Source organism: Bactrocera tryoni, chromosome 3, assembly GCF_016617805.1.
Source record: "Bactrocera tryoni isolate S06 chromosome 3, CSIRO_BtryS06_freeze2, whole genome shotgun sequence".
Taxonomy (NCBI): domain Eukaryota; kingdom Metazoa; phylum Arthropoda; class Insecta; order Diptera; family Tephritidae; genus Bactrocera; species Bactrocera tryoni.
Window position 1 is genome coordinate 36,320,693 of NC_052501.1, and position 16,170 is coordinate 36,336,862.

At 38.5% G+C, this 16,170-nt stretch overlaps 1 protein-coding gene across 1 annotated transcript in view; it reads left to right on the plus strand.

Moving 5' to 3' along the window:
• LOC120770386 overlaps positions 1-15,673 on the plus strand; it is a 77,601-nt gene extending 61,928 nt beyond the window's left edge. Inside the window, exons 7-23 of the mRNA XM_040097807.1 lie at positions 1,482-1,537; positions 1,613-1,861; positions 1,929-3,434; positions 6,124-7,284; positions 7,368-7,634; positions 7,695-7,816; positions 8,097-8,202; positions 8,262-8,407; positions 8,472-8,591; positions 9,593-9,708; positions 9,933-10,052; positions 12,011-12,078; positions 12,150-12,513; positions 12,576-12,993; positions 13,060-13,134; positions 14,772-14,885; positions 15,565-15,673. Of these exons, the coding sequence (XP_039953741.1) occupies positions 1,482-1,537; positions 1,613-1,861; positions 1,929-3,434; positions 6,124-7,284; positions 7,368-7,634; positions 7,695-7,816; positions 8,097-8,202; positions 8,262-8,407; positions 8,472-8,591; positions 9,593-9,708; positions 9,933-10,052; positions 12,011-12,078; positions 12,150-12,513; positions 12,576-12,993; positions 13,060-13,134; positions 14,772-14,885; positions 15,565-15,673 (5,117 nt within the window). The remainder of the gene's footprint in view (positions 1-1,481; positions 1,538-1,612; positions 1,862-1,928; positions 3,435-6,123; positions 7,285-7,367; positions 7,635-7,694; positions 7,817-8,096; positions 8,203-8,261; positions 8,408-8,471; positions 8,592-9,592; positions 9,709-9,932; positions 10,053-12,010; positions 12,079-12,149; positions 12,514-12,575; positions 12,994-13,059; positions 13,135-14,771; positions 14,886-15,564) is intronic.
• The last annotated feature ends 497 nt before the right edge of the window (positions 15,674-16,170 follow it).

Consider the following 16,170-nt stretch of genomic DNA (forward strand, 5'->3'; position numbering starts at 1 on the left):
TCGTACAGCTCATCGTTCCATCGACTGTGGTATACGTCGCTGCCAATGCGGAAAGGACCATAAATCTACCGCAGAACCTCGCAAAGCCGACTCATCTGATGTTGTCATTGTCCATACCTCTGGAACATGTAGCAGTTCGTCGAGAAAGGACCTTACTCCTCATTTGCCTACTCAGTCCGAAATAGCACTTGTTGGGAATAGTTATTATCCATTAGATTTCGACGTTGTTGTTGCTGTTAATCCTGGTTTAAAGATAGACGCAATTATTAACGACTTCGAAGTCGCGGGAGCCTAGTCGGCCGAGCGACGACTTTTTGTTTCATGACAGGAGATATTTCGTCTTGCTCGAATTATTTTATACAGCGGTAGATTGAAGAAGTCACCCGATAGGGAGTCGCCTTGTCTGAAACCTCGTTTGGCAGAGGTCCTTCCCGATCCTGACGGAGCCACACTGATGATGTCCAATAAGTTTTTCACGGTGGGCTTTAATATTTAACACCGTCGTTAGAACCGTTATATGGCTTATTCCACAGCAGTTGACGCAGATTGTGGGGTCTTCCTTTTTGTGGATTGGGCAGAGCACACTTAAATTTCAGTCGTCGGCCATGCTTTCGTCCGGCCATATTCTACAAAAAAGGTGATGCATGCTCCTTATCGAATCTCACCGATATTCCCTGAATAAAAGATCATCCCCTCCGCTTTGTTCTTCAGACGGGTAATTGCTATTCGATGGAGCGTCTGCTCCATCGTAATCGATTGGGGAATCGGGTTCCTCATCTCCAGGTGTGATGATGATTGAAATTCAGCGGAGAAGTGTTCGCTCTATAATTTAAGTATGGTCTGCGCATCAGTCACTAAATCACCTCTGGGGGTTTTTCAAGAGTATGCTTCAGTGTTGAAACCTTCGTTCTGTTGTGTCCTTTTCATTGAGGGTGTTTATTACGTGGCGAGTCCCAAGCCTAGCACAACCCTAGGGAGGCTTGATTCGCCTTCTCACTTTTGCTCGCCTTCAAACGGATGTTTTTCGGCAACCCAGAGGATACTTGGTCTAAAACCGGAAGTCGAGACTGCTTGAGCTATAAGTAAAAGAATCGTTTTTGTCCATTCCCAAGTGAATGGCGCTCAGAGAACTTTCCTCACATGCGTGAACTTCTACACATGGCCCCAGTCACTGGCTGACTTCATTCCTTATATATAAATAAATGCTAACAGCCATTCCGTTTCTCTGCCCCCAATTAATGGAGTATAATTTTCGCTGAAGGGAAGTAAAATATAATTGTAAAACTAAGGGAGTCTCCCTTTACATACGCTGTAAATTGCGTAATTGTTCTGAATCGTCTTCCATTCGCCCGGCTGATTAGCAAATTACAAGCCGAATCCTTGACAACAGTATAATAAAAACATTTTAAGGACCCTAAGATGCTTTTCATAATGCAGTCCACAAACGTTACATATATTTCTAATTTGTATTTTCCGTTTAGTATCCACGGTTACTTCGGATGATGACTCTGATTCCGGCAACGACATAGAAATATCGGTGAGTGCCATCCTTCATACAAATGCGAGTTTTGTCTTATTTTGCTAAGAAAAAATAAATAAATTTGTTCCAAAGACTGCCGAGACCGTCGAATCATTGGTGTGCCAGTTGATGGAGAAGCAACGTCTTTCACGGCAGGCGGCCTTGGTCAAGCAGCTGGACTGTGGTTGTGGGGATGCGTCGTGCGCCGACGGCAAAACTTGCTCGCATCCGGTAATGCGGCGGCCTACGCTATTGAAATCGGTTAGCGAGAAGCGTCTTAGCATTGGCGATGGCTATGGTCCGGGGGCGAGCGGTACGCCGAATGTTGTAGTTGGTCAAAAGGTGGGTCATAGGGTTTGAAAATTATAATTTTATTGTTTATGTTTTATTTATTCTAATTTCATGATAGCTTTACTCGCGTTGGTCGGAGCGGCGGCTACGCGATGGCAGCGAACAACTACATCATCAGTATTCGGGCAGCCATCATATGCAACAACAGACTTTGCCGCAGGAGTCGGCGATTAAATTCCAAATCATTCCACCACAACACAACGAACAACAACAGGCTTCCTATCATCAACAACAACAACAACAGCAACAGCAGCAACACTATCGACAGCTGACTGCGCGAAACAATATGCTCTTACAGCAACAACAACAACAACAACAGCAACTGCATCATCAACAACAACAACAACAGCATCAGCAATCAAATTTCAATCAAAACTCATCAACAATTTCCAACAGCAATCATAACAATCAATTAAATTTGCAACGATTTGTAGGTAATAACGGCACCAACCACAGCCACAGCCACAACAACAGCAGCGGCAGCAGCAGTAATAATGTCAACAATGGCAGTAATAATAATAATTCACATGTAAATCATCGCTTACGAATTGCAAAAACAACAATAACAGCTACCTCGGGGGCTGCAGCCGCTGCGGCCATCATCGAGCAGCAGGAGGGGCGCGTGATGGGCCTGCATGAGGATGAACTAATTGGAAACCCCAACCACGCGCCGTTAAATGCCCATGGCACCCTTAACCGCAGTGGCAGCTTTGGGAGTGTTGGTGGTGGTGGCAATTGTAGTCAATTAGTGTTGACACCTCACCAGCAACAACAGCAACAACAACAACAACAGCAAAATGTAATAAATAACAATAGCAATTACAGCTTCAATAAGCATCAGCAGCAGCAGAAACAAACTGATGCACACACTTCGTCTACTTCTTCCACACAACAACAGCAACAACAACAGCAAGATTTTTACAATCGGCTGCAGCAACAGCAACAGCAGCAGAAGCAAACAACGAATGACATAAATATGTCCTCCGTCTCCAATTCTTCCTCGCAATCACCACAACAGCAACAACAACAACAAAAACATCAGCAAATGCACCACCCACATGCACATTCGCAATCTCAAATGCACACACACCAACAACAGCAACAGCAGCAGCAGTCACAACAATCACAGCAAGAACAACAATCAGCAAATACAACGACTCTGAATATTTCCTCGACGACATTTTCATCGACATCATCGCCGTCGTCGTCCTCCTTGTCGACAGTGGAGCCGATGTGTATGTCGCCAGAGCATCAGCCGTCGACACCAGTGAGTCCAACCACGATAGGTTTAAGCAGCAATAGTGATCCCTTGCAGCAACATCAACAACAACAACAACAGCAAAACTCAACTTCTTCGGCGAATATGGTGGGAGCTGGTACATTGGCAACAACCTCACCCTCGTCTCAGTCGATTATGAATGATAATGTGGGTCATAATAAACATGCGACCATTGGCGACACATTGGCTGCCGAGACCACAAGAGTTGATGAAAATTTAATTGGCGAAAATGCCAGTGAACTGGACAAATTCAATTCGCCTGCAGAGGATGACGATGCAACGGAGGTAAGCTAATCTATTCGATTGTGATTTTGTTTAAGTTCCTACACTTAGTATCCGGGAAGTCGGAGTACAGTTAGACAATCAGACATTTAACATATTGTTTTGAATTCATCCATAGAAATGAGAGCAGCCCGAATCGTATATGAATAAATAAACACACACCTTTTGGAAGTTGGTTTCATGTGCACATTTTTTTTAAATACTACTCTAAATCTTATAAAGAATTTAGGGAAAAGATGTTGACGATGAGGAATATGCACATGTTATATAAACATGAGTTAATGTTTCTAATGTAGATTCGACTTTCGTTGGAACGTGGTACGTTTTTTAAATAGATTAATCTAAATATTTTTGGGTCGCTTCAGTAAATACATAAAATCGTTTGGCTAGGTCGTTAGTAAACGTCAGACCAACTGCAGTAAAAGTGGCTAACAATTTGTCTTTGCTGTTTCGATTGGGGCTTCTTGTTGCATGGATTTCTCCAACCTCATTTCTCGAGGACTTGTTTGGAAAGATATAAACCGCAAACCTTAAGGGTTCAAATAAGGCTATAGAATAAGTGAAGTCATTCGAAAGTACAATCTTTGACATATATTTTTAAGATTATCATTCAAATGTTAGCGGCGGCTACGTCTCAGCTGGTGCATCCGTTGAGTTGATGACTCGTTCGAGCATTTCGACTGGTAACTGGCAAATAACACGCGTGTTGTTTTCCTCCAAGGCCTGAATCAAAGCGGGATTGTCCACATAAAGTTTAGGCTTCACAGATCCTTGCAGTCTAACGGTGTGATTGATAACAAACAATCTTGGTGGCCAATCGACCGACCCAAAACGTAAAATTAATTGCTCTTGTTGAAACCAAATGTCGCCGTGATCACGAGCTTCAATTTTAGGCAACAAATAGTCGGTTATCATGGCCCGATAACGGTCGCCATTGACGGTTACGTTCTCGTCTGCATAATTTTTGAAGAAATGTGGACCGATGATTCCACCGGTGTACAAACCGCTGTAATTTCTGGATGAAATGGAAAGTCTGGAATCTCTTCAGGTTGCACTTCGTCGCGAATGAGGCAATTTTGCTTATTACATACCCATTGAACCTGAAATGGGCCCGTTCAGCGATGAACAAAACTTGGCTCAAAAACGTTGGATCTTCTTATAACTTTTCAAGAGCCCATAGAGCTATGCGATGTCGCTTGGGAATGCCGAGCAACTTTAGTTCTTGCACAAGCTGTATTTTGTACGCTTTCAATTTAAGATTTCTACGTAAAATGTGCCAAGTCGTTCCCTACGTAATCGGAGTTGAACGATTTATAAATGTTATACAGGAGTAAGTCTTTCCACGATGAAATACCAAAAAATAGCTATTGAAAAAAAGCACTTATACTTGGATCACCAGTTATAAGGGGTGGGCGTTATTAGAATGCTTTTTGGCGATGAAAATCGGCTTTATTTGTTATACTGAACAGGGTTTAGACGCAATCCAGTTTTCGAGATGTCGATCGCAATTTTGCACACGCCCTCTTCTACCCAAAAAGTTTACGATTTTATACTCTTGCCACCAGTTGCTATAGAGTATTATTGTTTTGTTCACCTAACGGTTGTACGTATCACCTGAAACTAATCCAGATAGATATAGGGTTATATATATTTAAATGATCAGAATGAAGAGAAAAGTTGAAATCCGGTTGACTGTCTGTCTGTCCGTCCGTGCAAGCTATAACTTGAGTAAAAATTGAGATATGAAACTTGGTATCTAGGTTTCTTAGTACAAAAAAAAGCTCGAGTTCGTAGATGGGCGTAATCGCACCAGTGCCACGCTCAAAAATCGCCATTAACCAAAAACCTATGAAGTGCCATAACTAAGGACTAAATTAAGATATAAAACTGTAATTTGGCGCAGGGAAACGCAGTAGCAAGGGCACCTGTAGATATAAAATTTGAAAAAGTGGGCGTGGCCCCGCCCACTAATATGTTTAATGTGCAAATCTCCTAAACCACTAAAGCTACAACAATTTGACCAGCACGAATATTACAAAAACTGTTCAAAATTACTAAAAGCGACAGAAACGTAAAAATTTGCCGACGGGATAGTATGACAAGGCTTTATAGGGGCTATGGTAAAAATTGGACGATTGCCATCTTATGACAAAAAAGTTTTCAAATCCAACCAAATCCAACCAAAACTGTTCAAACCGAACCGAATATGTGGACCCCCGTATCTTTAGTTGACTTTTGATCGAAAATATCGGTCAGTGTGTGAGATATGCAAAGGAAATTCAGAAAGAATCCTTTTCTGTGTATCCAAAATGGGTGGAATCGGTTCAATACTTCCTTGAGCCCTCATATACCTATTTAATATAAAGATTTTCGAACTTTGTGGTGACTTTATGCCCGATATATCGGCCAATATGTGACTTATCTCATTGAATATGAATGAAGTATATCATTGTGCCTAAAATGGATAGAATTGGGCGAAAACTTGACCAAACCCCATGTAACCATTAGCAGGATTTTCAAACATCCGACTGGTTTTGTATAATGACTTTGGTATTTCTAACAAATCTTATGCCGAATATACATATATGTAGGTCAGTGTATAAGCTATATATGTATATGTATATATAAAATTGCTTACATTATGTAAGTTATAACAAGCAGCTAAGTAAACACTAAATTTTTTTCGGTGCAGACGTCATCGGGTAGTGATATGAAACACAATTCAAATACTTCCAAAAACAACAACCACAACAATTGTAACGACAACAATCAAGTAATAGAGTACAACAGCAACAGCAATACCGATGGTTGTGTAAATATTGGTGCTTCCAACGATGATGCCAAGGTAAACAATGTACAACAACAACACGAACAAACCAATCCGAATTCCCATGAAGCATGTGAAACCGAACAACAACAATCCCATACAATTGACTTTGAATCACTGGAGCTGAGCAGCAATGGCGGAAATGGTGTTGGTCAGCAACAACCACACCACCAACGACAATCAGCTTCACATTCCACGCACGATTTCAACGATTCATTGAGCTTCCTTAACGAGACACTCGATCTCTCACAGGAAGATATCCAACGTACGCTCGTAGCGAATTTGCCTTTCGGCGCAACAAATTCGAAATTGACAACAACCACAGGCGCTGCCGAGCCGCATATGATGAGCTCCATCGACTTTTTAGGCGGCAATTGCGCCGGTCAAAGTGACGATGAGATTCTCGTGCATGGCGTTAGCTGTGAAGGAGACGATGAGGACGCCGATGATGTGTTTGCCCATTTGGATGCGTTCGACATGCTCGTCGAATTTCCTGAATTGGATTTGGATGATAAGGAAGCGCTATCAAATACCGTGCAGCAACAGCAGCAACAACTACATCAACAACATGTCGACATACACGGTTCATTAGAGCAGCTAAACAACAGCCAAGCTCACTGCTCTTCTGGCATGGTGAGTGACAAAAAACTGCTAAATATTTGCGACTTCAGTCCGGAATGGGCATACACGGAAGGTGGCGTCAAGGTTCTGGTGGCCGGACCATGGACTGCGAACGCCACGTACACGCTACTCTTCGATGCACTGCCGGTGCCGACGCAACTGATACAGGAGGGCGTCTTGCGTTGCTATTGCCCACCGCACGAGGCCGGTTTTGCTACCCTGCAGGTGTCTTGTAACAACTATATAATCTCTGACACGGTATTATTCGAGTACAAGACCACACTGTACCAAGAAGCGCCCTACGATGCGTACACCAATGATTGTCTGTACAAGTTTACGCTACTCAATCGATTGGCATTGATAGACGAAAAGATGCAGGTGAAATCGGAAGCATCGGCGACGCTGGTAAGTAACTCCACAATACGATAATTCTTATTTTAAATATGTATCATTAGTTTACTACTTTATTTTTTGCTTTCTTGTTATAGTTCGAGCAGCAGACACTTTTACTCCACAAGAACTTCGAAGATCAACTAGTGAGTTATTGCCAAGAGCTCATGAAACGCACTTGGTTGCAGAATGGCAGCAACTGGAGTGGCGGCTTCAAAGGTATGACGCTGCTGCACTTAACAGCAGCGCTCGGCTATTCGAAGCTGGCTTGCGCCTTGCTCAATTGGCGCGCGGAGAATCCAAATATCATACTCGAGACTGAGATTGATGCAATGAGTCGTGATGTCTACGGTTATACACCGATGGTAAGTGAAAGTTGTAATATATATTTTTCTGTCACTTTTAACAAACGTACCTCTCTTCAGGCTTGGGCTTGTGCACGCAATCACGTTGAAATGACCATTATATTGTTTAAGTGGAATCATAATGCCTTGAAAATCAAGGATAATGCTCAACAAACACCTCTTGATATCGCTAACTTCAAAGGGTTTGTACCACAATTTTGTAACTGTATTATTTTTTCTCTCATAACTCTAGATTTTGTATCTTATTTTGCTGCAATTACAATCAGTAATGTTTATTCGAAATGATTTACTCTCCCCCAACTTTTTTTTCGATGGAATTCTCTGTTTTTGACTTTTTCTTTTTAAATGGTGCACTGATTCTCCAGAAAGTCTTAGTTTTAGAGACCACAATCAACTTCTAATAGATGAGCCCACTTGTATAGATATTTCCCTTGCTTACAAAATGTTCGTTTTGTCTTTCAGCTATAAGGCGCTCTTGTCGGAAATTTATCGTCTGGAAGAGGACCGCTTAAAGCAAAGTAAGAAGAATACATTTGGCAACATATCCTTGAGTCTAAATAAATATTTGGTAAGTAGTATGGTGAAACAGTTCGTTTTTTTGCTCATAACGGTGCTTTTACTGAACAGCTGACTGATGTACATTCAAAATCACAGAACACCAACGAACAAATTTATGACGTCAAAGACAACGAACACGTTTTCAATACATTAGATGCTTTAGATATGCAACGTAGTCATGATGGAGTGTTCTTGCGTCCCGTAGCGGTGGCAAGGTGAGTATTTGCCTAGTAAATACAATTTCGAACGAACTTGAATCTCTTTGCATCTCATTCGTAGTAATCAAAGTCCACCGAACGCTAGTCGGTTTTCCAAGCGATCCTCGGTCGATAGTGGAATAAATATGGATATTCGTACGAAGCCCGGTAAATCCTTTAAGGACATAACACGTTTGCAAAGGTAAGCAGTTATGTGTGAGCGTTTGATGAACGCATATTCATAGAATATATTCGAATAACTTTCAAAGTCATTGAAGAAGTTTAAAAAATATGTGGATTAGCGCTTTTTTAAAGTCGCTCAGACTCCTTTGGAAAGGAAAGATAAAAACACAAAAACTAAAGTAGAGAGTGGCGTGTTTGAATTTTAAATGGTTGAAAATGATTTATCTCGGTTGCCGGCAATATTATTGGAATAATTTATAATGCAAAGTTGCAGGCAATAAAAAGGTCTACAAACTCAAAATTTATTTGAAAAATTCAAATATCCAAGGTTTTGGGGTTTTTTTTATCTCCTAAAAAAACGTCTTTATGAAATTTGGTATAAACTTATTTTCTTATGTTAGAAACATTGTATTTTTTAATATTAAAGAAGACACCTTATTTCGACTTAAAATCGAAAAACTCTATCTTTGAATAAAAAATTCTTTGGTCAAAATACCAGATTTTTTTAAAAAGTAAGTCTTTGTTGTTGTTGTTGTGGCGGCAGAGCTCTGGCGTGTTGACAGTTCTTGGCCGGATAAAAATTTCGGTCCCGTTCGGCTTCCATAGACCCACGACAGTCGAGACAGAATGGATCAGTAGTCTTTAGGTATTTTCGGTGAAATATTTACTGTCTGTTGGTATAAAAGCGTATATATTATATTTACCAAATACCTTTTAGACATTCGTCCGATAGTTTCTCAGCTTAATTCACTTATGATAAATTGTATGAGCAAGTAAGTAGGTCCATTCCGGTAACGTAGAACCGGCTGTCTTGGGAATTGAATGAGGTCTAAATGAGGTGCTTGAGCTAGTTTCTAAATATTAGTTTTGAACTAATAGAGAACCGATCAACTTCTGCAAACAAGCCGAGAGTTAGTTAATACTATTTATCAACATCTCGACCAACCCCGATATATACTAAATATGTACAATGATAAAACATTTAAAATATTATTTGCACTTGCTTATTCTCCTTTACAGTTTCGAAACGCATGACAATTTCAAATTGGCCGTGGAGTCAACGCTTGACACACTTGTCGCAACAAATACAACGAACTCCTTACTCTCGCCATCGCGCAAAATGGACTTTGCATTGTGTAAGTGTAACGGTATTATTTCTTTATACATTTTTATTGTTATATACACAATTTAACGGTTTGTTCTGTAAAATTATTTTTGCGTTTTTTAATATTTAATTTTTTTTTAATTTTATTTTGAAAATTCTCTCTCTATTACAATTGTATAAATGAAATTTTATTTGAAACCAATATATTTTTTTCCAATATTATATGTATGTACCCTGTATGTGTATGTGAATCAGGCGAGGTATCAACTGGCGATTCAAGTCCCTTACCCGACAAAGATCACGATGATACATCAACGATCAATAATGATGATGTAAACGATGTGACTATAAGTAATGAGAACGATGCCATTGTAGGTCAGTTTGTGTGCGCGCTCTATGCTCTCTTTGTACTACTACTACCACCACTACATGCATATGTATAATTCACTCTCTGTACGACACAGTACCAAGTACATCTCTCCAGTCCATACACACACACACACACATACACACTTACAAAAATATAACAGTGCTTAAATAGCGTTAAACTTAAAACCGTTATTGTTAAAGTGTACTTGGCACTGAAGATGTGTACTGAATGCTGTTAACGTTATTTATTGTTGTTGTATGTATTGTTGGCCAAACTGAGTAAACGAGCCAGAAGAGCTACAAACGTTATTAACAAGTAAACTGGTGTAAATATTTATGTATTAACCGCAAGTAATTTGGTTTAGCGTAAACAATTGGTGTTTGTACATAAAATATATCAAAACAAGGACGAATAATTCTTGAATTCTCGTATAAAAGTGGCTAAGTTCTTAGTGCATTTTCTTTTTCTGTTTTTATTCGGAATACTAAATCCTTGTGCGGGCAGAAGTATTTGGTTTTGTAAATAGTAAACACGCACAGGTTTTCTATTGCCTTATTTTGGTTATCATTATTATTATTTATTTCTTTGTTGTTGTCATTCATTCATTTAATTATTTTAGAAACACAACTCGCAGGGTTGATTTCATTTCTAAGTCTTTGCATGAGTAATCTGTCAAATTGAAATGTATGTGTTGCTGTAGTTGATGAATTAGTTGGCATATGGGTAAAAGTCATTTATGTATATTTACAGTATCCGACGAAACTATGTATACACTTCGAATGTAAAGCCCAAAATAATTACATATATCTCTCCAGAAAAAGAATTTATTGCTCCGTTTGTTTTTTCTATTTTTCTTATAAAAATAAAAAATTTACATTTGGACTTTTATTTGCAAAATACGGCATCATCTGAGGAAAATAAATATATAGCAACGACAAAAATTTGCAAACCCTTCTATAAAGAGTGATACATTTCGAGGTTCTCTACTTTTTTTTTTAAGAAAAAACAAAGAAACTTCAAATTTAATGGAAAATAGAGAAGAGCAACCTGAAGAGATTCAAGAGCTGCCATTTCATTTAGAAAAAACAACTGTTTAGTGTGGTTTAAAAGCCTGTGGCATGTTTTCTCTCCTTTATTAGAACGACAAGAAGATCGGTCAAGCTTATTATCCAAATATTGTCATACATTTTCAATAGAATTTAGCCGGTAGCAGCTCTATCGATTTTTGATCGAAATATTCTTTCACAAGCCAACAACCACGTTTGGTGTATAAAGTCGTGGCTCTTCTGCCTCCTTCGCCAAACCATTTCGCTTTTTCAGCAAATTTAAATTTGTTCTCATCACACCAAACTTTTCCCAAAAACTTGGTGGCATTTGATGAAACGCTCTTTGACCTTGTACTGGTTAGAATAACCATCTTCTCGGATTCTACGCTGAATTGTTCGCACATAAACATTGATCTGTTGTAGTAATCGGGCTGAAGCAATCGGGTCTTTCTTCATTTACTTGATTGTTTCGGTCTTTAATCATCAAAACTCTTCATTTTGCGAGCGAAACAAAGTTGACGGTAAATAGCATACCGTTATTATTTATACTAATAGAATGTCCAATTCTTAATTGTTGAAGTTTTGGAGGAAAATTTCAAGTAATGATAAAAAATGCGTTGGGGTATTTATAATTTTGTCGGATACTGTACGTATGTGTAAGAATAAGCTCTCCTAAGTGTTTTAATTGCTTGTGTCGGTGTATTACTAAACTTTCAAGTGCAAGCGCCGTGTATAAGATCGGGATATTAAGTCGATGGCACTTCGAGCGAAGTGCTTCCGAAGATCGTATACAGGTGTATTTGCGCGCAATCATTTACTGCCAGCTGTAGTGTTTGTTCACATTAAACGTCTTTGGTGTCCACTAACCCATATGGTGATATAATACGCTAACTTGTGCCATTTGTTACGTTTTACAGGGGATTCTGATGCCAAAGTGCTCACCCTAGCCGAGCACATTATTGCTGCCATGCCGGAGCGTATTAAGGTAGTGCCGCCTGCAGTCAGCAGATTTTTCACATTTAATGTATACTTGTGTTTTCAATGTACTCCGCACAGAATGAAGCCGATGAGATGATGGTGCTGGGCAGCCCACTAACGGAACCGCTCAACTCTGATTCGCCGAGTCTGAATAATGGGTTTATGGATCCACTCGATTCACTGCCTAATGCACACTATGAGAGCTTCGACTTCAATGATCACAGCTACCGTTATCATGATGTTAGCACACCATGTTCCAGTCTAAGCCCGGCCAGTTCAGGTCCATTGCAATCGCCAGCCAGTTACTCCATACTGGGTGCCGATCCCTCTGTTAGCTCACCAAGTCCACCACCCTCAACTAAACAGTTGACTGAATTCTTACATGCTTCTAGCAGCAGCCAGTATCCCTTTGAGGCCGACTTCTCGAAGCTAACATTAACAGGTGTGTTATTGCAATACCAAATGCAAAATATAAGTCTCAATCAACCCTTTTCATTCAATTAGATACGGAGCAACGCGAATTGTACGAGGCTGCCAAATGCATACAGAAAGCTTATCGCTCATATAAGGGCCGCCAGAAGCTGGAGGAGCAAAACAAGGAACGCACTGCCGCCATTGTCATACAGAACTATTATCGTCGCTACAAACAGTACGCCTATTACCGGCAGATGACAAACGCTGCTCTTGTCATACAGCATGGATATCGTTCGTATTGCCGCAATAAGCGCTTCAAGAAATCACAATCGTCATCCATGTCAATTGGCATTGAGTTGTCAGTTGTCGACAGTCAGAGCAGTCCGACATCGCAGTGTCTATCGAGCTTCTACGATCATTTCCGAAACGATCAGCAGCAGCAGAAACAACTCGACTTCAGTTCCCAGCCGAGCACACCAAAGGAGACGAGCCCATCCGGCCCATTGAAGTGAGTTATATTGGAAATTTGTTTGTGCACATGTTTACTTAATATTCGTTTTTCTTTAATTTGTAGACGTACTTACTCACAATCAACCCAAAATCAAGCTGCCAGAAAAATTCAACAGTTCATGAGACAATCACGAATTAAGTAAGTGTCACTCTCCGAATATTGTCTGCAGTAATTCATTAATTTCAAATATTTCCTTATAAATATTATCAGTTCACTTTGCTTGAACTCATCTCATTTAAAATTTTTACAAAAAAAGTCACTCTGCTTCATTATACGAGCCTTTGGGATTTATTTCGTTTAGTTATTCGTTTAGACGCTCTCATATATTTTAAGATCTTGTTTTCATACTTTTTGTTGTTCTCCAGCATTTCTACTATATTCCACTGAAAAATTTTGGAAAATTTGGAATTTTCGAAATAACCTGTATAGAATTTTTGCATTATCTAAAGATATACAAAAGAAAAAACTCCGCATTTGAAAAAAATTTAATTAAAAATGTCAGTATAGGCTATTTTTGTGTCTTTCGATTGGACGTTGGTCGGACCTCATATTTAATAAAAGCTATATTTTGCCTTTCGATTGGACGTTGGTCGGACGTCATACTCAAATTTCCTTCACTCAGCTTGGGTTAAGCGTGAAATTCCCAAAAGATAATCCCTAAATTCAAAATCCGCATCTCAAAAAAATAAAAATAAAATAAATAAATAAATAACACTTTTTATATTGAGAACCATCAACCGTGTTCCAAACAATTACCCTGATCGATCCAACACCGGAAAGGGAAGTTCGAGTTACATACTTGTTCAATTTTAAGTTTGAGGATATTCTTGTATTGGCAATTTTGTATTTCGTTTTTTGGAGAGAGACTCAATCACACTTAGTCATGAATGATTCTTGCTTCCGTTTGTCATTTTCAACAGCAAAAACCGAAGGCAGAAGTCCACTTTTCTTTCTAACATTTACTATGGTCTATTCTGTATTTATTCAATCTAGAATATTCTGATTTGTGGCTAGAAACATGTAGTCTATGTGCTGACCAACTTCAGTTCTTGTTTATGCTCGAAACTGTCCGTTGTGTACGCCTAACCTCAATTCAAATTGTTGTCAATATATTATAGGCCTTTATTTGTTTCTTCATAAACATAAATTTTTGCTCAGTTTGCCATACCATATTCCTTTTACGAAAATTGTTTAGAATAATATTGCAGCGATTTATGAAAAATTTGCAAGAAACTTCAAAAATTCAGAATATGTTGACTCGAAAAATAATATCTTTTGAGAAATCTATATTCAGAATGTGTACAATATTTCGAAATGTAACTAAGTATATAGAAAAAGTTATTTCTTAATTTTTGGGTTTCAGTAACGCTAGTGCCAAAATTCAGCCGTTATACATAACACCCAACAGTAGTCAGGGATCTCACACGTTAAAAATAATTTATTTTTGTACTTTCGAAGCGTCACTTCATTGTTTTCTCTCCTTGTTTCTTATTTTATGAGAGTTTTCAACTCACTCATTTTAAGGAAAACTCTAAATTGTATCAATTCAAATAACTTTAGCTCGACAAAACATAAAAGTTAATAATATATTTTTAAAAAATATTCTACGCAAGCATTTGGGATGGAAATTTAGCAAGCTTGGTAAGGTTTTGGAACTGAAAGCTTTTCTACCAAATATATTTTAATTACACATATATTGACTAAACAACTAAAAAAAGTTTATACATGCTAACTATAAACTAACAAATTTATTTTTAAAATTTTTTCACGATTAGACTGCAGAGAGAACGAGCAGAAAAAGAGAAGCTGGTGCACCAACGCAGGGCGGAATACCTTCAAAGCTTGCAGTATCAAGAACAGCCGGAAATTGTCTGCCAAGTCGAAAGAAAGTAAGTAGTATGCTAATAACTTGCAATTGCACCAACCTAACCTCACATTCTCTCTTTGACAAAAGTTTTTTAAACTCCGAAAGTTCCTAGTACTTCCAAATATATAACCAAAGCATTAAATAAACCTTATGATATACATGAAAATGTTTAAAAACTTATCGAAATCGGCGCTTGAAAATATCATATAACATATTTAAGGATTTCGGCCGACTGAAACCACAAACATCATCTTATAATGGGATTTTTAATAGGGACGATACAAAAGTGGACCTATAGGGACAGCAAATGAAGCCATTTTTTTCCCGTTCTTTTGACATTGACTCTTTAGTAAGGCTTGCCATTTCGTTATGGAAATATTTACGATCCAACAACGAGTCGAAATTATTAAAATAATATATAATAAGGAAATTCGGAGTCAGTGGCCTCAACTTTGAGAGCTATAAACTGCTGTGGACCTCTACATAGCTTTCGGGAGAATTTTTCTGTAGTTAATAAACATAAAGCCTTTGAACAAGCCTTGTGTCTTAAGACCAACATTTAACATAGAAAAAAATTCAAGCAAATTTAATCATTAAATTGTTAATAAGAAAATCGCATTCAGTACATGGATCCGTCCGCGATTTGACTTTCTCAGCTGCAATTATTTGTGTAATAACAGTAAGATTTCTGCTACTTTCAGTGAAATGTCAACAGCAAGCATGACAAATGAGCTTGCCAGCGCGAGTGGTGCAAACAACAACAATAACAGTAACATATTTACCTACCATTTGGGTCAAAACCAACAATGAGCTGTGGAAATGAAGCAATTGCGGAATAAAACCGAAAAAGTCAGTAGCCAGTCAGCAAGCAAGGAAAGCTCTCTCTGCATACACGAAAGCTTTTGTGCCGCAAATCTTGTATAAAGCGGCGTACGATTGTTTACCATTTTGTCAAAATGTATGAAATGAAGTGAAATTGCAACAACAACACATGCATACTTATTATATATACAAGATAAATCTAAATGCATGTAAATACACAATTTCTAGGTATTGTTTATATATAACACATATATATATATGTATATATACATATACATAGGTACTTACGCATATGTGTTGCACATACATATGCATATATACACATATTCCAAAACCGAAATGACGGAAAGCAAACCAACTATAACCTATGACTAATTGTAAATCTTTGAATAGCTTTATCAAACTGAGTGAAACTTTCTATTCGCATCTTTTTGAAATAGAATTGTAGTAGGTCTTATTTACGATTACATAACTTGGAATATGTA